General features: G+C 35.4%; 1 protein-coding gene and 1 pseudogene across 2 annotated transcripts in view; both read left to right on the forward strand.

Moving 5' to 3' along the window:
- The window catches only part of UBE3C (ubiquitin protein ligase E3C), a 183,811-nt gene that overhangs the window by 138,251 nt on the left and 22,961 nt on the right, over positions 1–22,599 (forward strand). For both annotated transcript variants that reach the window (XM_077151371.1, XM_077151380.1), the window contains exons 19-22: positions 234–446; positions 6,938–7,126; positions 7,230–7,296; positions 17,579–17,709. In XM_077151371.1, coding sequence (XP_077007486.1) covers positions 234–446; positions 6,938–7,126; positions 7,230–7,296; positions 17,579–17,709 — 600 coding nt within the window. The remainder of the gene's footprint in view (positions 1–233; positions 447–6,937; positions 7,127–7,229; positions 7,297–17,578; positions 17,710–22,599) is intronic.
- On the forward strand, positions 7,304–17,551 carry LOC143674959 (small ribosomal subunit protein eS25 pseudogene; annotated as a pseudogene).

Below are 22,599 nucleotides of genomic sequence, written 5' to 3' on the forward strand. Positions count from 1 at the left end.
TCCAATTTTCCACATGTCAAATGTGGGCATTGAATACTTAGACTATGTCCTGGCACAAGGAAAATGCTCACCAAATATTAGCTATCTCCATCCTCATCCTTACTATGGAGAAGAAGTTCTGCTGTTTTATGATTCTGTTAAATATCAAAATGAAAATATATTCTGCTTGGGGGAAATAAAGGAAAAAAGATTTACATCAAATGCTAATCTCTGTTCACTGTTCTCATTTGAAGGCTCTCTACGAAAATATGCTGGTGGAACTGCCTTTTGCTGGCTTTTTCCTTTCAAAGTTGCTTGGAACTAGTGCAGATGTGGACATTCATCATTTAGCTTCTTTAGATCCTGAAGTTTATAAGAATTTGCTTTTTCTGAAGAGCTATGAAGGTGATGTGGAAGAACTTGGGTTGAACTTTACTGTGGTGAATAATGACCTTGGAGAGGCACAGGTAAGAACATTTAGAGTGTCTTGTTTTTTATCCTTTTGCCAATTTAATTACTAACTCCCAATTGTTATTTACATGGTAATGAGGAAGATATTCACATTCCTGTATAACAGATATGTATACTTTCATGTAAAAGCATATTTGCTTTATATCATTTGAGTTTTTGTACATTTTAGTTAGAACGAAAAGCTATTTCTTAAAGAAATAATGGCTGAGGATTAGAAATGAATTTGTAGGAATCTGAAATACATTAGCTCTCACAGTTATTCTCAGCAGTTTAGCAGTAATAACCTGTCCCTGCTTAATAACCTTCGTAATCAAAAGGTTTTTTCCTTATGTAAAATTATATTTTCAGCCTGTCTCTTGTCTAGTTTTTCTTGTGCTAGAAAGTAGCAGATAGCATCTTCTTGTTAGGAACTCTTAGGGATAGTTACTTAGTTTTCCTTCATTCAATCTCCGCTCAGTCTGATCCTCAGCTTCTCTAATATTTGTCTGTGAAGTATTTTTTCCTGACCTTCATTATTAATCTGGTTGCTTTGGCTACTTTTTTCTTTTTTATTTTAAGGCCTGTGCCAGTTTGAAAAGATGTATATACCCTAGAAAAGCCATGTTTTAATCCTAATCCCATTTTGTAAAAGCAGCCATTTCTTCTAATCCCTATTCAGTACTGTATGTTGGAAACTTCAGTTAGATTATCTCCATGGAGATGTGACTCACTCAAGAGTGGGTGTTAAACTGCATTCTAGGTGGGTCTCAATTGGTTTTACTGGCATCCTTTAAAAGAAGAAGCACTTTAGAAAAACCTAGAGAACAAGAGAGAAAGCCACGAGATTTGGAGAGAGTAGAGAAGAACGACAGAGCCACGAGAAAGCCACATCAGAGAATGCCTCAGAGCCATGAAGCAGAGAGTCCACCATGAAGCAGAGAGTCCACTTTTGGAGATGAAGAAGGAAAATGCCTCCCAGAGAGCTGGAGAGAAAGCTAACAGATGACGCTGTGTTCACCATGTGCCTTCTCACTTGAGAGAGAAACCCTAACTTCATCGGCCTTCTTGAATCAAGGTATCTTTTCCTAGATGCCTTAGATTGGACATTTCTATAGAGTTGTTTTCATTGGGACATTTTCTCAGCTTTAGAACTGTAAACCTTGCAACTTAATTAAATTCCCCTTTTAAAAGCCGTTCTGTTTCTGGTATATTGCATACCAGCAGATAGCAAACTAGAACAAGACCTATATTAGAGATCCATTTTTTTTTAATATCAGCTTTGTTATGTATTACATGCCATGATGCTAACCATTTTACCATGTGCAGTTCATTGGTTTTTGGTATATTCACAGAGTTTTACAACTATCAACACTGCCTAATTTTAGATCATTTTCTTTCCCCGAAAAGAAACCCTGTAACCATAAGCAGTCACTCTCTGTATTAGTTTGTTAAGCTGTCGAAATGATGCAATATACCAGAAATGGGCAGCTTTTAAAAGGGGGAATTTATTGAGTTGCAAGTTTATGGTTCTAGTGCAAAGAAAATGTCCAAACTACTACACCAACAAGAGGTTACCTTCACTCAAGAAAGGCTGATGCATGCAGCTGGCATCTGCTGGTTCCTTGCTCCTAGGCTCCATTACTTTCAGCCTCTGTTTCCTGTGGGGTTTCCTTACTTGGTGTCTGTAGGCCTTCACTTAACTCCTCTGGGACACAACTCTGGGTTCTGGCTTGCTTAGCATTTTATGGGAAGGCACTTGACAACGTCTGCTGGGCCCTGCATCTCTAAAGGTCTGGGCCTCTTGTTAGCACTATCAGCTCTGAAGCAACTGTTCACCAAGCATCTGCATCAGCTCTGAGGTTTCTTCAAATGTTCCCCCTTCTAAAAGATTTCAATAAACTAATCAAGACCCACCTTGAATGGGTGGAGTCACATCTCCATCTGATCAAAGGTCACACCCACTTGGCTATCACATCTCTGTGGAGATAATCTAATCAAAAGTTGCTGTCCTACAGTATTGAATCAGGATTAAAAGACAGTTGCCCTCACAAGATTGGATCAGGTTAAAACATGGCTTTTTGGGGTACATAATAGCTTCAGACCAGCACAATCCCTATCTCTACCTCCAGTTGTACGCAATCACTAGTCTTTCTGTATAGATTTTTGCCTATTGTGGACATATCCTATAAATGGAATCATAAAATATGTGATTTTGGGGTTTTTTTTTGTGACCAACTTCTTTCACTTGGATGAATATTATAGAATGTATCCATTGTATGGATATACCACATTTTGTTTATCTATTCATTAGTTCATGGATTTGGGGCTGTTTCCACCCTTTGTCTATAATTATTATTGTTGCTGTAAACATTTATTTACAACATACTAAAATATTTATGGACTAATTGAAAACACATGGGATTTGCTCAGAAAATGAGAATGGGGGAGTAAATGAAGGCATAGATAAAACTAGGTGATAATTGATGAAACTAAGTGTAAGAACATAGGAGTTCATTACACTATTCTGTCTTCTGTAGTATCAATTTAAGTGTTTCCATAATTAAAAAACCTTTAATGCATAAAGCCACAATTTTCTACCTAGAATTTGAAATCAGATTTGATAATAGTTCATGTTTTATTTATATTTTAATTTCCTGACTCTTAGGTAGTTGCTTTTGTTTCAACCACTTCTTCCATACCATGCATGAACTTGACGTTTCAACCCTGAAAAACTCAAATGTGTTTTACATGTGAGGTTTATTATTTTCATAAGGAATACACCAAATACATATGGTGTAGAAGACTTGCTACTGTTGCTTTGCTCCATCTAGTGGCATTCTTTAAAAATAAAATAAAAGCTTTAGGGCCTCCAGTTTTCTAATGAGCTATCTAAGGCCTTTGCTAATGGGAGTATTTTGCATTCTTCCATCTGAAATAGATGGTGATAGCAAAGTGTCACATTTGCAAGTGTTCCATTAAAGTGCTACTGATAATATTAGAATCTGTTAAAAGCAAAAGTCTGAAGTTAAGATGTTCCGATTATTCATAGAAATTCCAAATGAGTCAAGAAATTATAAATGATAATGTATAAGAATAATTACATTGAAGAGTCTAATTAGAAAAAAATAAGAGAATCACTGGTAAAGTCCCTAATTTAGGGGAATATCTTATGGCTTTCTGTAGAAATAGGTAGCCATCTGTATATAGGATTTATATATAAAGTAGGACTTAAAGATTCATAACATGTAAATACTTCACTACTTTGGCAAGTTATGTTCATTAATCATTCCTTGTAAGATAATGGTGTTGCTCTCAAATTTGTTTTGTTCAGTGGAATCAATATGACTGCTTGTTAATCTGTTTGAAAATGAACGGGAAAGTTTAGACTATTGATTCACACACACACACACACACACACACACACACACACACAGCATACATCCTCCTTGAGGAAAATGCTACAGATTTCAGATGAACCTTTAAGTAATCACCTGCTATGCAGAAAGGACTGGACTTGTGTCAGGAGACCCTGGTTAAAATTCTAGTTTTGCCACTTTGCTGTATGATCTTGGACAAGTCATGTAACTCCTTCCTTATCTTCAAAATGGGTATGCGTTGTTTTGAGGATTAAGTGAGCTAAGGTAATTAGGTAATGTAAGGACATTGTGAATTCTAAAGTTCTGTGAACATGTTGAGATTCAGGAACTGCAGAGATCACTTTTAGTATAAGAATTGCTCTGGTGTTTGAAAATTATGTATCTATTTAGAGGAGATTTTTAAATATGTTTCTCAAAACTGAAATTTTCATATATACTTAGACATGGTTTTTAAATATACCATTTGTTAGATTTAGCCTACAAGAGTTTTAAGTTAAAAATAGTATAAACATTTTAAAGTTATTAGAAATGTCATTTTGTTTGATTAGGTAAGGTCATTGGGAGGCTTTGAAAAAGTTTCTTTAACTGATCACCTCACTGGTCCTTTGTCTTCCAAATCGCAAAAGTACATCATCATTTATTACCAGCCTTTAATCCATTTAAAGAAAGGGAGGTGGTTTCAGCATATATGGTATTTTATATATTGAAATATAATTGCTAGCCTCAGGAGGCTTAGTTAATAGATGGACTGTCAACTGAATACAAGCAAATGAATTAAGGTAATGAACACAATCTTTAATCAGGATGAAGACAGTGGATTTGAAAGCCCAATCTTAGACTTGATGGTTGCAAAACTAAGGAAGTGAATTAGTGAGAATTGAGTCATCATTTAAAATGTGGAATATTAAAAGAAGTAAATCTAACAAATTTAACACTCAACTTTAAAGCTGTATAGCTTTTTATAAATGAGAAGCAGCAACCGCTTTGTCAGGTAACTATCTGACATCTCATGATTTAAATAAAGCTCTTCAGCATATTTTAAAATAGCTTCTCTGTAAAGTGGTGGAAAATTAGAGTGCAGCTACAAATGTGTGATGGCAGTAGTATTGTCTTTGTTACCGTAGGAAAATAATAATTGCCAAGAGCACTAAAGCATGTAGAAAAGAAGATCAGGGAGGACCGGGGGAGGAAAGGGGTTAGTAATAGTTTTCTCATTATCTGCAATATAAGCATCTCTCTATCTTTACCTCAAACAAGAACTAGCCTGTAAAGTTTCACTACTTAATAGGCATATTAAAACTGTTTTGTAATATTATTTGGTTTACAATTATAGCAATCTTCTTATTAATACGACTGCCCTGGAATATCTTTTTCCATTTGTTGGGGCTAATTTTATATTTCCTATATCAATGGCAGATGTTATCCCTATCCAACTCCAAGATATGTTCTTTTTTATTTTAATTCCAATAGAGTAAGAAATTAAATACTAGTAAACCAGGAACTAGAAAAGTATACTCTTTTGCAAATCCTGTTTATATGTGTATAATTCTCTGGTGTTTTGTCAATCAGTTTTGCATATATGAGTTTATACAATCACATAACCATAACAATTCCAAGATATACAAAAGCAAATATCACCGTTTTAATAATGACAAAAGAAGATCAGAGGGGCTAAATGAATTGTTTGTGGCCATTCATTAAAGTAATGGAAAGGGAACTGGAAACCAGTTCTCTTCATTTCTAATCTAATACTGTTCTCACTAATGCCCTAGGGATGCATCTGTTAAAGATTTCCTTCTTAAACCCATATAAACTCTTTCACAGCAAATAGGAATCTAATACTTCTTATAAAAATAGAAATCCTAATTACTTTGACATGAGATTTAAATTAGATGTCCTGTTTCAGTCCAATAAGAAGCATCAATATTTTCCTCCAGAAAAGGGCAGTCATTCTAGAGACACCCTTTTAGAAGCTCCATATCAAATATTTGCATTTTGGTGACGTACAATATTATAAGCAATGTTTTTAGAAAATATTCTGCCAACACAAAACATGTAAAGAGAGAATGCCTTAAATTTTAAAGAGCCCCAATAATGAAACAAAAATTGATTCAGTGTCTAGTGGTAGATTTTATATAATTACCATTAGAATTTCAGACTGTGACCCAATTTTCTATAAAATGGGAATAATAATACTAAAATGTGCTTCACATGGTTGTTAAAATTGATTAAATGAAATGCCTCCCATAGAGTCAGCACTTAATGAATGCTACCTATTATTCTCAACCTGGTAAAAACACCAGTGTTCAGCAGACTGCAACCCAAAGTTGTAGGCCCAAATCTGCAGCCTGTTTTTGAACGGCCAGTAACAAAAGAATGATTTTTACATTTTTCACATGTTGTTTAAAAAGCAAAAAAAAGAAAGCCATACGACAGAAACCATATAAGGCCGACAAATCTAAAAATATTTACTATCTAGCCCTTTCAGAAAAGCTTGCTGATTCCTGTACTAGGTTAACAGATTTTGTGAGTATGGCTATGTAATGATAAAAAATTATTCCAACTTTGTTAATATATATATGATAATGGTTGGTCAGTTATCTCTAATTATTCCCATTATCCTTTAAATCATAATAAAGTGCTTTACAGTGGTAACAACATTGTGCAGATACAAAGATAAGTATATGCTGCTTATGCCTACAAATGTGAGTAATCATTTTACTGCCACCTTAATTCTTTAAGTTGTATTTTCTCCAAAATGAATCTCTTTATTTTCTTCTGATTAAATTTTGATCATTTGGTTCATATCTACGCCTTTTGCGATTTCCACTTGTTAAGATAAAATTGCCATGATTACATTGCTGTATCATTCATTAGTGCTTTGGGAAAAGCAGGTGGTTAATGATCTTAAAGGTAGAATAAAATACCAAACTTTGGAGAATCCCATTAGAGGTAGCTCCTTAAATGTATATATACTGATATGTGTGTACTACTTGTACTATTTTTTTTACTTAGATTTTTGTTTGCTGAGCAATTCAGTCATGTTTCCTTGAGATATTTGTTTCTTGCTTCTGTTTTAAACTTTTAATCATGCTTTGAGAATTGAAATCCTTAACTTTTTATATTCACAGGTAGTTGAACTAAAATTTGCTGGAAAAGATATTCCTGTCACCAGTTCTAACCGAATTGCATATATCCATCTTGTAGCAGACTACAGACTAAACAAACAAATTCGCCAGCATTGTCTGGCTTTCAGACAGGGTCTAGCAAATGTTGTTAATCTTGAATGGCTCCGAATGTTTGATCAGCAAGAAATTCAGGTATGATACTTACTAACGTTTGGAGATACACTTGTTCCTCAAAAGTGAAAAAGATTTCTTAAACATTTACCTCAAATTTTATGATTTGGACTTTTTTTTCCAGGTATTGATTTCTGGTGCACAAGTTCCCATAAGTCTAGAGGACCTAAAATCCTTTACAAACTATTCAGGTATGTTATCACTACTAGTTATTTATTCCTAAAAATGTTTTGGATGACCATATTTCCAAAATAATTTTAACTCAATCTTTTGTAAACGTAATTTGTTCATATGGTTCCAAAACCAGAAGGTGTAATGGTGTGCAGTGAACATCTTTTCTGTTCTTATTCATCAGTCCTTTTCCTATCATACCCTTCCACACATTAAGGAACCACTATGCTTTGTTTCTTTCATAACTCTTTAGCATATTTTTTTACAATAAATACAAATTTGGTTTTTACTTTCCTCATTTTTATGTACTTGTGTTCTGCATCTTCCATATTTTCTCTCCCTATATCTTTTTAAGTCTTTACTTATGGACATTTCTTGCATCCAGTCTTTAAATACAGTGATAAGCCTACAATAAAAGAAAAAACTGAAAAATTGGATCCAGCCAAATTTAAAACTTTCTGCTCTTCAAGGAAATGAAAAAGCAAGACCACAAATGGGGCAAAAATATTCAGAATACAGCTGGCAAAGGACTTGTATCCAAAATGTATAACCCCCTAAACCCAATAATAAGATAAAAAACTGAGTTATGAAAATGAGTAAAAAAACCTTCAGCCAGTTTTTTCCTGACATCTTAGCAAGGCCGCAGTGGTAGATATTGCTCTCTGAGCTTTGCGATGCCACCCAAGGATGACTAGAAGAAAGGTGCCGGAAAGTCGACCAAGAAAGACAAAGACCCAGTTAATAAATCTGGGGACAAAGCCAAAAAGAAGAAGTGGTCCAAAGGCAAAGTTCGGGACAAGCTCAATAACCTAGTCTTGTTTGACAAAGCCACTTATGACAAACTCTGTAAGGAAGTTCCCAACCTCAAGCTTATAACTCTAGTTGTTGTCTCTGAGAGTCTGAAGATTCGAGATTCCCTGGTTAGGGCAGCCCTTCAGGAGCTACTTAGTAAAGGACTTATCAAGCTGGTTTCAAAACACAGAGCTCCAGTAATTTACACCAGAAACACCAAGGGTGGAGATACCCCAGCTGTGAGTGAAGATGCATGAACAGGTCCAAGCAACTGTACATTTTGAAAAATAAAACTTTATTAAATCAAATGAAAAAAAAAAACAACCTTGAACCAACATTTCCAAAAAGAAAAATATATGAATTGCCAGTAAACACATAGAAAGATGTTCAACAGCATAAGTCATCAGAGAAATACAAATTAAAACCATAATGAGATTGATTGAGGATAGAATTGACATTTTTGTTATATATAAGGAAAAATACATCTCTTGGTTATTTTAGTGTTTTAAAAATTAGCCTTGCCATTTAACTGTGGGATCAACAATGCAAAAAGTGGGAAAAGAAATGGAACTAATAAAATATCAGTGGCTGAGAGAGTTCAAATTGGGTTGAGAGGCCACTCTGGAAGCCAGTCTTATGCAACTTCAGTTAGACACTGCTGCTTATCATAACTTGCCAACCCCCAACCAGAACTATTCCTGCCAATCCTAAAGAATACCTAGAGCAGTATATAAGATTCTGCAAAGGCTCCATGCACTAGGATAAATTTCCAGAACATCAACTAGTTCCATCGACAGCCCCTTCCAACATGAAAAGGTTAGGATGGGCACAGCCCAAATACTCCTAAAGAGTGGGAGAAAGAACAAAGGTGATGGTGGAGTTATATGGAGAAGGTAGGGTTTAACAAGTAAGTATGAGGACTGAATCATATTATTTCTTTTAGTCTACAGTACCTTAGAGCAGCTAGAAATAAAAACCTAAAACTGTGGAATTGTAAAAGAAAAAAATTAATTAATTAGCCTTGTTATATATATTTGGAACAATATAAGAAAAATTTTTAAATCATCCTTAAGCCCAATATTTTAAAACGATTACTGTTTTATTTCACTGTGTTTTTCATTAATCACATTCTAGTATTCTAGTAGTTTCACATGGTGTGTTTATATGTAATAATTTATAGAGATTTATTTTGTTCTTTCCTAAGCATCAGTAACAAAAATATTTCCAAGCTGTTACTTAGTCTTTTTTATTTTATTTTATTTTTTTCACATGGGCAGGCACCGGGAATCGAACCCGGGTCCTCTGGCATGGCAGGCAAGCATTCTTACCTGCTGAGCCACTGTGGCCCGCCCTTTTTTTTTTTTTTTTTTTTATTATTTTTACTTAGTCTTTTTTGCAGTTAATTTTTGAGGTTAGATATACTGTGATTTATTTAAACTGCACTATGATGGACTTTTTTGTGTTTGTTTTTATGTCTGCAGAGTTTGTTTTTTTGTGATAGAAACCCAGGAGCTAAATTACTTGTTAAAGGATAGAAACATTTTTGGGGTGAAATCAAAATGAATCTACTGGTCTGGTTCAGAGAAAAAAAAATTCTTAAAGAAGCACTGTTAACATTTGCAAAGCAGTAAAAAACCTTTGACTATAGTTGGGGATACATTTACCCTTTCAATCTTTTCTCATATGTAGAAAATGCTACAGAATCTTAAATATGCATCTATTAAAATGACTTAAAATTGTGAGCCACTGAGTCCTACTTTATCATGTGCACAAACATTTTACAGTATTTTATATACCTTTTAGAAGTTTTAAATAAAGCAGGTTACGAAACAGTATTTGTTACTGATTCCAAATCTGTGAAAGTAAAGTTGGGTAAAATATAAGCCAAAATGTTAAGTGGTCATGAGATTATAAATCATTCTTAGTTTTTTTATTTTTTATTGATATGGCATCTATTCTTATCCAAAATAAACGATCAGTGTCTCACAGTTTCCTCACCTAGTTATACAATCATCGTCACTCTCCATTTTAGACAAATTTCACTGCTCCAAAGAAAAAGATAACAGACATATCCATACCAAAGAGAAAATCCAAAACTCTCCTTAGCTCTTGCCCCTCCCCCTAATTATTTACCCCTGGTATTGTTGTGGTACTAGTATGGTATTCCTGTTAATATAGAGCATAGCATGCAGTAGGTAGTTTTCCTCATGTACCCATCTATTATTAACTCTTTGTATAAGTTTCATACCTTTAAAGTAGTTCATGCAAGAACTTATTTATATTTCTAGTGAGATACATGGTTCTAAACAACCCCTTTCAATCATTTTCACCTTTGGTATGGTACTATTATAACCCCACTAACGAACTACCATCACGTCTATCCATTCCCATACATTTAAGTTCAACCTCGTTAACAATTCTGTGCATATTAGGTGACCACTCCCTCTTCTCTAGCTTCAGCCTATCTCTAGGTCCCCTATATTTTACTTTTTAAGGCTTTGAGTTTACATTTTCTAGGATGGTTCATATTAGTGAAAGCATACAGTATCCTTTTGTGTCTGGCTTATTTCACTCAGCGTTATGTCTTCAAGGTTCATACATGTTGTCATATGCTTCAGGACCTCATTTCTTACTGCTGCATAATATTCCATCAGATGTTTATACCATATTTTGTTTATCCACTCATCTGTTGATGGGCACTTGAATTGTTGCCATCTTTTGGCAATTGTGAATAATGCTACTATGAACATCAGTGTGCAAAGTCTATTTGTGTCACTGCTTTCAACTGTTCTGTTTATATACCAAGTAGTGGAATTACTTAGTCATAGGGCAACTCAATATTTAGTTTTCTGAAGAAAACTAAACTAAATTCAGTGTAGATCCCTGGTTCCTGTTCCAGAGGGAGCAGTAATGCTTTTTGCACATACTGGGAACATGTATGTCTGAGTCAGTGTGTCTGTTGGATGCCTAAAGGATTTGCTGTCCCAGAACTTGCCTGCATTTAGAAGGCAGTTCACAGAAGTGTTCTACAGAATGCTGTGAGACAGCATTCAGGTGGGTCTCTAAAGCAAGAAATTGCTGGCTATAGGACATCCAGGGCAGTGCCCAGGACAATGAGAAAACTCTTTCCTAGGAAAGAGGGGATAGTAGTGTGTAAACAGGTGAATTGCTATGGCTATATGTGCATGGTTAAGATAAGAGGCATGCACAGAAAGAGCCAAGGAGGTTCCTACCCTTTGGCCTAGAGCAACTCTCATCTTTATCCACCTGTGGCCTCATTGAAAGTATCTGTAGCATCCATATTTCTGCCAACAGATTCTTTACTACAGCAATCTAGGCTTTTCATATCAAGCACCTCACAGTTTTTCCAGCCTCTACCTGTTACCCGGTTCCAAAGCTATTCCACCTTTTAAGTATTTGCAGTAGCAGCACTTCACATTCCAGTGCCAAAACTGTTTCCGTTTCTTGGGTGCTGAAGCAAATACTATGTAATGGATTGGCTTAAACAACAGAAATTTATTGGCTCATGGTTTTGAAGCTAAGAGAAGCCCCAAATCAAGGTGTCATCAGGGTAGTGTTTTCTCCCAAAAGACTATGACGTTCTGGGGCTGGCTGCTGACCATCCTTGGTCCTTGGCTTTTCTGTTACCCAGCAAAGCCCATGGTAGCCTTTCTGGGCTCCACTGACATACAGCTTCTGGCTGCTCTCTTTGGCTTTCTCTCTCTGACCTTCTCTATAAAACCCTGATTAATAGGCTTAAGATCCATACTAATTCAGCTGGACCACACCTTAATTTAAGTAACCTCATCTGAAGATCCTACTTACAAGAGTTCATACCCGCAGGAATGGATTAAGTTTAACGTGATTTGAGGGGTATATAGCTCTTATCCAACACAGGGTTTGTTGGACTTCTTGAATATGCATATTTATGTCTTTCATTAAATTTGGGAAATTTTCTGCCATTATTTCTTTGAATAATCCTTCTTTGTCACTGCTCCTGGAACTTCCTTAATTAGTGTATTGTTATGCCTGATGGTATCCCACAGTCTTAGGTCTGTTCACTTTTTTTCACTCTTTTTTTTTTCTGCTTCTCATCCTGAATCACTTCAACTGCCTTGCCTTAAAGTTCCGTTTCAATCTTCTGCCAGCTCCAATCTGCTGTTGAAACCCTCTAAAAGAAATTTATTTCAGTAATTATGGTTTTCAACTCCATTATTTCTGTTTGATTCCTTTTTAAAGTTTCTATCTCTTCATTGCAATTCTCATATTGTGCATTCATTGTTTTTTCTTATATCAGTTAGTTCTTTTTCTGTGTTTTCCTTTATCTTCTTGAACATACAGAGGATCATTTTTAAAAGTCTTTTTCTAATATGTCCAATGTCGGTCTTCTCTGTTAATGGTTTCTAGTGTTTTATATCTTTCCTTTGGATGGACCATCATTTCCTATTTGTTTGTCTTTAAATCTTTTCTTGCATATTGTGCATTTTAATATTTTAAGGTGTTAACTGGGATTTTGACCCTGAGCTATCTGTTCCTTAAGTTTGTGTTGATATGACAGCTATTGAAATGACAGAAATCTTCTTTTTGTGCCAAGTGCTAACAAAAACAAAACAACCTACTGAGCCAATCCCTTTCCAAGTCTTTGCAAATTGACTTTGGGTTGGTTGGTATTCTCCTTCAGAACTATAGTCTTCCTGTTAAGATTAGCTCTGGGTAAATGTGAAGTACAGGGCCTATTCTTTCTTTTTTGAGCCAGAATCTTGCCTTGGGCTGTGCTTGCTTATTGCCTTAGGAATTTCCCCCCTTGAAATGCCCATATTACTCCCTTTGAAATTAACTTTCTCCCCATCCTGGGTGCTTTATCATATCCCAGGTCACTTTGACTTAATTATATCGCTGCTTTAGCTATCTGCAAGCTGCTTTTGCCTGCAGAACAAGTCCTGGGAGAGCTGGATAAAGACAAGTTTCCTAGTTCAGTCTTTCGGACAACCACAAGATCAAATGGCACCAGCATGCAGGCATCCAAGTATGTGCATAGGGGTTACTGAGTTCCCTCCAGAACAGGGTCAGGGACCCATCCTGAGAACACAGGTTGGCTGCACATTCCAGGGCATGGGTTGAAGAGGCATTTGCAAGGGTTCTGGGGCCTTCTACCATTGTTTGTTTGTTTGTTTTGCATGGGCAGGCCCCAGAAATCGAACCTGGGTCTCTGGCATGGCAGGTGAGAACTCTGCCACTGTGCCACCACTACCTGCCCCTTCTACCATGTTTTAAAGCTGCCTTTTCTTGATTCAGCACTCACATAGTTACTGCAACCCTTTAACTGTTTCCTGGGGTTCTTAGGAAAGTGGCTGTTCTGGTTTTGGGTAGTTGTTCAAAGATTCAAGGGGAAGGCACCCTGGAATGTCTTCTGCCAAGAAAGTTGACCAGAAACCAACTCCTCAGTTGATTTCCAGCAAGATGTGAAGACAGGTCAACGGTACCGTGACAATATCCATGGGGAAAAAATTGCTTATACCCTTGCTTCACACCATACACAAAAATTAACTCAAAATAAAGTTATGAAGTATGTAACAACATGGATGGACCTTGAGGACATTATGCTGAGTGAGATTAACCAGAAACAAAAGGACAAATACTGTGTGTTCTCACTGATATAAACTGACATTAGTGAATGAACTTGGAGAATTTCAGTTGGGAACAGAGAATGTCAAGAAATAGGAATAGGGTAGATATTGGGCAATTGGAACTGAAGGAATACAGATTGTGCAAAAGGACTGATTGTAAAAATTCAGAAATGGATAGCGCAATACTACCTAGCTGTAATACAATAATGTTAGAACACTGAATGAAGCTGAATATGAGAATGATAGAGGGAGGAGGCCTGAGGGCACAAATGAAATCATAAAGAAAGATAGACAATAACGACTGAGATGGTATAATCTAGGAATGCCTAGAGTGTATAATGCTAATGACTAAATGTACAACTGAAAAAATGTTTTGCGTGAGGAAGGACAAAGGAATGTCAATATTGCAAGGTGTTGAAATAGATAGTAATTCATATTTTAAAACTTTAACTTATGTGTGAGACTGAAGCAAAAAATGTTTATTTGGTACAAAATTTATATTTTGACTACTGCATTTCCTAATATAACTTATGTGGACAGCTTAATTGAACACCGTAAGTACATGGAGCCTTGAATAGGGCATGGGATTTTGTAGGTTTGTTCAGAGTGATGTCCTGATAAATCCAAGAGTGATTTGAACAGTCAATAAAAAAGTATTTGCAAAGTCCCCTTGGGAGGATGGAGAGAAAAGAGGAAAATTCAACTTCCCCAAGTGGAGAATTCCTGATATTCTCACAAGCAGTGGGGGTAACCAAGGCAATAGGCTGAGCCCTCAATCTTGGGGTTTGTTCATATGAAACTTAACCCCACAAAGTATAAGCTAAGCCTACTTAAAATTGGCCTAAGAGTCACCCCCAGAGAACCTCTTTTGTTGCTCAGATGTGACCTCTCTCTCAGCCAACACAACAAGCAAACTCACTGCCCTCCCCTTCTCTACATGAGACATGACTCCCACGGGTGTGGACCTTCCTGGCAACATGGGACAGAAATCCTAGAAGAATGAGCTGGGACTCAGCATCAAGGGATTGAGAAAACCTTCTTGACCAAAAGGGGGAAGAGCAAAATGAGACAAAATAAAGCGTCAGTGGCTGAGAGATTCCAAACAGAGTGGAGAGGTTATCCTGGAGGTTATTCTTATGCATAATGTAGATATCACCTTTTTAGTTAAGGTGTAATGGAGAGGCTGAAGGGAACTGCCTGAAAATGTAGAGTTGTGTTCCAGTAGCCTTGTTTCTTGAAGATGATTGTATAATGATACAGCTTTGCAATGTAACTGTGTGATTGTGAAAACCTTGTGTCTGATGCTTCTTTTATCTATCTAATCAACAGACGAGTAAAACATGTGGATTAAAAATAAATAAATAATAGGGGAAACAAATGTTAAAATAAATTTAGTAAATTGAAATGCTAATGATCAATGAAAGGGAGGGGTAAGGGGTATGGTATGTATGATTTTTTTTGTTTTCTTTTTATTTCTTTTTCTGAATTGATGCAAATGTTCTAAGAAATGATCATGATGATGAATATACAACTATGTGATGATATTGTGAGTTATTGATTATATATCAAGAATGGAATGATCATATGGTAAGAATGTTTGTGTTTGTATACAGTTATGTTTAATAAATAAATAAATAATAGGGGGAACAAATGTTAAAATAAATTTAGTAGATTGAAATGCTGGTGATCGGTGAGGGGGAGGGAGTATGGTATGTACGAATGTTTTTCTTTTTTCCTTTTATTTCTTTTTCTGAATTGATGCAAATGTTCTGAGAGGTGATTGTGGTGATGAATATACAACTATGTGGTGATATTGTGAGTTATTGTTTATATACCAAAAATGGAATGATCATATGGTAAGAAGATTCATGTTTGTATGTGGTTATGTTTAAAAAAAAATAAAAATTTAAAAGGGTCATATACCTAAGTATAAGAGCTGAAACTATAAAACTTATGAAAATCTTTATGACTTTGAATAAGACAGAGTTGTCAGTTATGATACTGAAAACACAATCCATAAAAAAATTGATAAATTGGACTTCATCAAAATAAAAGACTTTTACACATCAAAAGACAATATTAGGAAAGTGAAAAATATACTACAAATTGGGGAGAATATATGTTAATATATCTGATAATGGACTTGTTTCCACAATACACAAAGAACTCTTGGCAACTCAGTGATAAGACAAAACAACAATTTAAAAACATGAGGAAAACAATTTAAAAGATGTTCCAGTAGAGAAGGTATATGAATGACCAATAAACCAATAAGCACATGAAGAGATGTTCAGGACCACTAGTCACTAAGGAAATGCAGATTAAATCCAAATGAGATACCACTACTCATGCACTAGAATGGCTGTAATTAAAAAAATAGTGCCAACTGGTATTGAGGATGTGGAGAAACTGGAACCCTTGTGATTGGTTGGAATGTAAAATGGTAGTCCCACTTTGGAAAAGTTTTTAGTTATTTAAAAAGTTAAACTTGCCATATGACTCATCTATGCCACTCCTAGGATTTGAAAACATAATAACCCACATGTACATGAATGTTCATAGAAGCATTATTCATAATAGCCCAAAACTGGAAAAAATTCAAGTGTCCACAGCTGGTGAATGAATAAACCAAATGCAGTATATCCAGTCAGTGGAATACTACTCAGCAATTAAAAGAAATTAATTATTGATATATGCTGCATATTTGATCCTCAGAAACATTGTGCTAATTGAAAGAAACCAGATGTAAAGTACTGCATTTTGTCATTCTATTTACATGAAATGTCTTTAAAAGGCAATTTATAATATAGAGACGCAGAGCAGATCAGTAACTACCTAGGGATTGGAAGCATGAAACATTTCGAGAAAATAGGTCAAATGTTCTAAAACTGGCATAAAATTTATAGATTTATAAACTTTAAAATTTACTATAAATTTGCTAAAAATCATGTACATATGTTTTTGTGTGTTTATTTCTCCTTCCTGTAGTTAATTTGTATTGCTCTAAATTTAAACTCTAATCTTTATGTAAAGGTAAATAAGGTCACATTGTTCCCATTATCAAGTCATAAGTTGAAAAAAATGAAATCAGTCTAACCTTTACTTTTTGCCAAGAACCTGTCTTGGGTTGTTTGCATCACCCTATTTGTACTGAAAGCTTATACTTTTAATGATCTTTTCTATTCCAGTAAATAGGTTTAAAATATTATCATATTCATTTTTGTGCCAGTTAATGCACTTAGAATGTTTTATTGATGTTATTTCAGTGGTATATTAACATTGAGGAGACAATATTTAGCAATTATTTTAGTTTTAGGAAGCACTTAAGTAAATTAAGAATTCTAAGTAGCAAATATTGCATTTTGAAATTGGGATCTAATCATAATCTGGGATTGGTTGTTAGCCATGGTCTGTAACTTATCTTCAGATGGATAGTTTATAAAGTTAATTTAGATAGTGAGCCATGGTGGTAAAATAACTCTGGTAGAAATTAAAATCCCTTTTTTAGGTGTGTGATCATGTAAATTGTTTAATTTATTTAGTGTCTAATACTCAGGAAAAGGTTTAATTTGTACCAGCATAGTTCTTAGAAATCAGATTCCTTTGTATTTCTTTGGCTGCTGTTCATTTCATAACTGAGGGTGTTCCTTATTTTGGCCATTGTCTACTTCTATCCTTCTTTAGTTTTTCTCTCCCTCTTGTACTTTGTCTGTGATCACTTAGCAGGAGGGAAGGAGGGGTGTTTCTTTGGAATTGGCTTTCAGCCTTGAGCTGGAATTAAAAATGTGAATCAAATGCTTATCTTAGTTGCTCTAGTGTCTTTTGGAGAATCTGCTTTCACAATTATCTTGTTTTTAATAAAATATTGTTCATTGTATCATAGGAGGCTATTCTGCAGACCACCCTGTAATTAAACTCTTTTGGAGAGTGGTAGAAGGCTTCACTGATGAAGAAAAGCGCAAATTGCTCAAGTTTGTAACAAGCTGCTCTCGGCCCCCTCTCTTGGGATTTAAGGTAAACCGAATTGTAACCACAACCACAATCTCGTATTAAATCTCATATCTTATTCATTGTTTTCAGGAAAATAGCATTTATAGTGTAGAGTAATTTTATAACACCAACTTTATTATTATTTTATTTTCAGTTAGATTTTTAATCACAAAAGTATTGGTTACCATCTGTATATACAAATACTGATTTTATTTTGTGTTGCTTTTCTATTGTGTTCACAGTGTTAACCTATTTATATGATGTTTGCACATTTTGGTTATAATTGACTATGACCAAATCTGCAGTTTTATATTCTGGATTAGTAAGAGCTCAACATAAAATAAAATGATGGACTGACTGTACTATAAATGGTTTTAATATAAATTATCAGTCTCATAAATCTACAGTGTATCTTGGGTTCTTCTTACTACTTAACTGAAAAAAACACAAAACTAAAAATGTTGATCAGTGTATTTGGGAAGAACAATGTGTAGAGCAAAGTGTATTTATTTCTAGCTTGTTCACTATTACTTACTTTATTACGTTATCTAGCTTTATTTTACCATTTCTGAAAATCAATGTTGAGCTTATATAATTTGACTTTTATGTTTTAACAATTAGAATTGCTTGAGGAACATTTAATAATATTTTCTGTATTCATTATAAATTTAAGTAAAGCAGTATTAATACTTAAAAATACACCCATGGTATATGTAATAAAGGATAGTAAATTTGATGAGCGTTTATGTTGCTTGTGCTTAGAAAACTTACAGACACTGACATTCAGATGCCCTTTGATCAAAAGATTATACTAAGTCTTTATTTTATATTTCTTAATGAAGTTATTCTTTTAACTTTTTATTTTGAAATTATTTTTAACGTATAGAAAAGTTGCAAGAACAGAACCAAGACCCAACATCTTGCCACTTTTGCTTTATCATTCTCTCATGTTCTGAATTATTTGAGAGTAAGTTGCAGACATCATGTTCCTTTATCCCCTAAATATTTCAGTACATACTTCCTAGGATTAAGAACATTTTCTTATATAACCACAATTATTACCCAGAAGAAAGAAATGCAGTGCTGTAATCTTCATGGTTCTCACTCTGTGGTCCTGAGACCTAACAGCTTCAGTGTCACCTCTGAACTTATTATAAAAGTGACAATTTCCAGGCCCCATACAGACCTACTGAATCAGAATCTCAGTATTGAGGGTGAGGCGCAATAATCATGTTTGTCGTTTGTTTTTTGTTTTTTAAAATATTTTTGTTGAGATATCTTCATGCACCATTCAGTCCATCCAAAGTATACAGTCATTCGTTTCCTGGTGCCTGCCTATAAAAATAAATAAATAAATAAATAAATAAATAAAAGTATACAGTCAGTGGCTCACAATATGATCATCTATTTGTGTATTCATCATCATGATTATTTTTAGCACGTTTGCATCACTCCAGAAAAAGAAACAAAAGACAAAAGAAAAAACCTTACATCCCAAACCCCTTACCCCTCCCTCTCATTGACCACTACTATTCACTATCTAATAATCACATTTTAACATGCCCTTCAAGTATTCTGGTACAGCGGTTTGAGAACCACTGATGTCATCTATAGCCCATATTCAGATTTTGCCAATTTTTCCATAGTATCGATTTTCCACATAACATCTAATTGTAGAATTAGTTTTCTCCAATCTAGAATCCAATCTAGGATTACACATTGCATTTAGTTGTCATGTCTGTTTAGTTTCTTTAATCTGTATCTTTGACATTTTCCAAGATAACAGGCAAGTTATCTAGAGAATGTCCCTCAATATGGATTTATCTCATATTAGATTCTAATTACACATTTTTGGCAGGAATATTGTGTTGATTAAAGCAGAATCAGATTTTTCCATTGTAAAAGTTGCTGTTTTCTCCTTTGTTATTAATAAGTAATTTGTGGAATGTAGTTTCAGACTATGTAAATATCCTGTCTCTCATCAGTCATTTTTAGCATCCACTGGTGAGTCGTACTTGAATTATTTATTACTATGAGTGTTGCAAAATGGTGATTTTGTAACTCTCCATCATCCCTTCCGCATTTATTAATTGGCATAATAAAGAAGAAACCTGCTTTCTCCCTCTCTCCCTTTCTTTCATTATTATTCACTAGGGACTTGAGGATTTTTATTTTATCCAATGGGTTATAATCTGTTTTTGCCATTACCTATTTTGATGCTCAGATTATCCCAGTTTGGCCATTTGGAGTCCCTTCAAGCTGGTCCTGTGTCTTTTTTTTTTTTTTCCAACTTTATTGAGATATGTTCCCACATCACACAAACCATCCAAAATATACAATCGCTGGCTCACAGTATCTACACATGGTTGTGCATACATCCCCATGATCAATTTGAGAACATTTTTATTATTTTAGAATAGAAATATGAATAAAAAATAAAACCCAAATCTTCCCATACTCCTTATTCCCCTTATTGCTGATCCATAGTATTGGTGTAATAAACTTGTTACTGTTGATGAAAGAATATTAAAATATTGTTGTTAACTGTAGTCCATACTTTGCAATAGCTATGTTTTTTCTCATACACCCCTCTTATTATTTATTTTTTACATTTGTAGTAGTTCATGTAAGAATTTATTTATATTTGTCATGTTAATTGGTGACATAATGACTTTAAACAACCACTTTCAACCAACTTCACCTACAATATGGCACTGTTATATTCCCAATAACAACCTACCATCACTTCTATCTATTCTCAAACATTTCAGTTAAACCTCGGTAACAATTCTGTACATATTAGGTAACCACCACCCCTTCTCTAGCTTCTGTCTATCACTAGGTACCCTATATTCTACATTTTAAGACTCACGGTTTACAAGTTCTAGTTAGTTCATATTAGTGAGGTCATGCAATACAGTGCTTTTGTGTCTGGCTTGTTTCACTCAGCATTATGTCTTCAGTATTCGTCCATATTGTCACATGTTTCAGGACTTCATTCCTTCTTACTGCTGTGTAATATTCCATTGCATGTATATACATTTTGTTTATCCATTCATCAGTTAATGGACTCTTGGATTGTTTCCATCCTTTGGCAATTGTGAATAATGCCGCTGTGACCATCAGTTTGTAAATGTCTATTTGTGTCCCTGCTTTCAGATCTACTGGGTACATAAAAATAGCATAACTGCTGGGTCATAAGGCAACTCATGCTTAGTTTTTTGAAGAAGCATCAACTGTCTTCCTCAGTGACTGTTCCATTTTACAGTTCTACCAACAGAAAATAAGTGTTCCTATTTCTTCACAACCTCTCCAACAATTGTAGTTTCCTGTTTGTTAAATAGCAGCCTTTATTAGTCAGGGTTCTCTAGTGAAACTGAACCAACAGGAGATATCTGTGAAAGTGAGATTTATAAAGGTGTCTCATGCAACCATGGGAATAGAAAAACCCATAATCTGTAGGGCAGGCTGTGAAGCTGGCAGCTCCGATGAAGGGTCTGGACAGACTTCACAGGAGAGGCTCACTGGCTGAAAAAAGCAGTGAAAAAAAGTCTCTCTTCTTCTTTAAAAGCCTCCAAATGATTGGATTATCTTGTTGTGGTTGGCACGCCTTAGGTGATTACAGATGTAATCAGCCACAGCTGCAGTCAGTTAACTGATGAATTAATACAACAACTCTCTGGTTTATCAATCAGCCATGGAATATTCTCGCAGCAATGGTCAGACCGGTTCTCACCTGAGCAGACAACGGGCATCAATCACCTGGCCAAGTTAACACCAGATCCTAACCACCACAGTCCACCCCTTTGTCAGTTGGGCATCTATACACATCACCTTGAAACATGTTAATTTCCAAATAGAACACAATAACAAACATACGTTTTGCCTAACACTACTCGCCTGTACTGCATGCAAGTGGAAACGCACTGCATCACTCCAGAACAGGGTACAAGTCCTTAGGTAGCACTTCATATCTTATAACTTAAATATTACAACATGATCCATACAATTTATGTCATATGATAAGAGGAAAACCAAGTATTTGCTTATATACAAAAGCAAGCGTACTCATAACAATACAGGGAAGAAATATTCATACAATCCCAGTCCTTATTTCTATAACTGGTCATGCAGTTGTAGTTCACATTTATCACTACCTTATTCTACTACCCATTCCATGTTCCCTTTACCCTCAGCAAGCACTTTAGCTGGCTGTGGTTCTTTGCCAGGTGGGGTGACCCAAACTTTCATTCGTGAAGTTTCTGGTTTATTGGTAGTCCTGAGTTGTTGCAGTTTTCCATTGACTTTAATCACAAGACATGGTAATACTAATGATGCCCTAGGGGATCTCCTATATTCCAGGAAAACTCTTCTTTTCCTCCATTGTGTAGTCCTATTTCCCCTTGATAGTCAGGATCAATCACCCCAGAGAGATGCCTTAAGTCAGGGAAGGCCAGTGAGTCTGCAGCACCTGTGTCAGCTGGGAAGTCACATGGCTGGCATCTGCTAGTGCCTTGCTCCTGGGCTCCATTGGTTTTAGCCTCTGTTCCTGTGGGGGTTCCTCACTTTGCTTCTCAGGGGCTGGCTTTCATCTCTTGGTTTCCCTCGGCTCTCTCCAGGTTCTGGCTTGCTGAACATCTCATATTACATCTGCTGGGCTCCAAGCCTCTCCAAACATCCATGTCTCTGTTCTCCAAGAGTCACCATCTGTGTCAGCTTTGCACTGAAGTTTTTGTTGGTTCCCTCACTATCAGCTCTCTGTCAGCTCTGCTCTCTCCAAAATGTTTCCTCTTTTAAAGGACTCCAGTAAACAAATGAAGACCCATCTGGTATGGGTAGAAGCACATTGCCATCTGATCAAAGGGTCACACCCACAATTGGACATGTCAAATAGCTGTGGAGGTAATCCAATCA

This window comes from Tamandua tetradactyla, chromosome 1, assembly GCF_023851605.1.
Source record: "Tamandua tetradactyla isolate mTamTet1 chromosome 1, mTamTet1.pri, whole genome shotgun sequence".
NCBI lineage: Eukaryota > Metazoa > Chordata > Mammalia > Pilosa > Myrmecophagidae > Tamandua > Tamandua tetradactyla.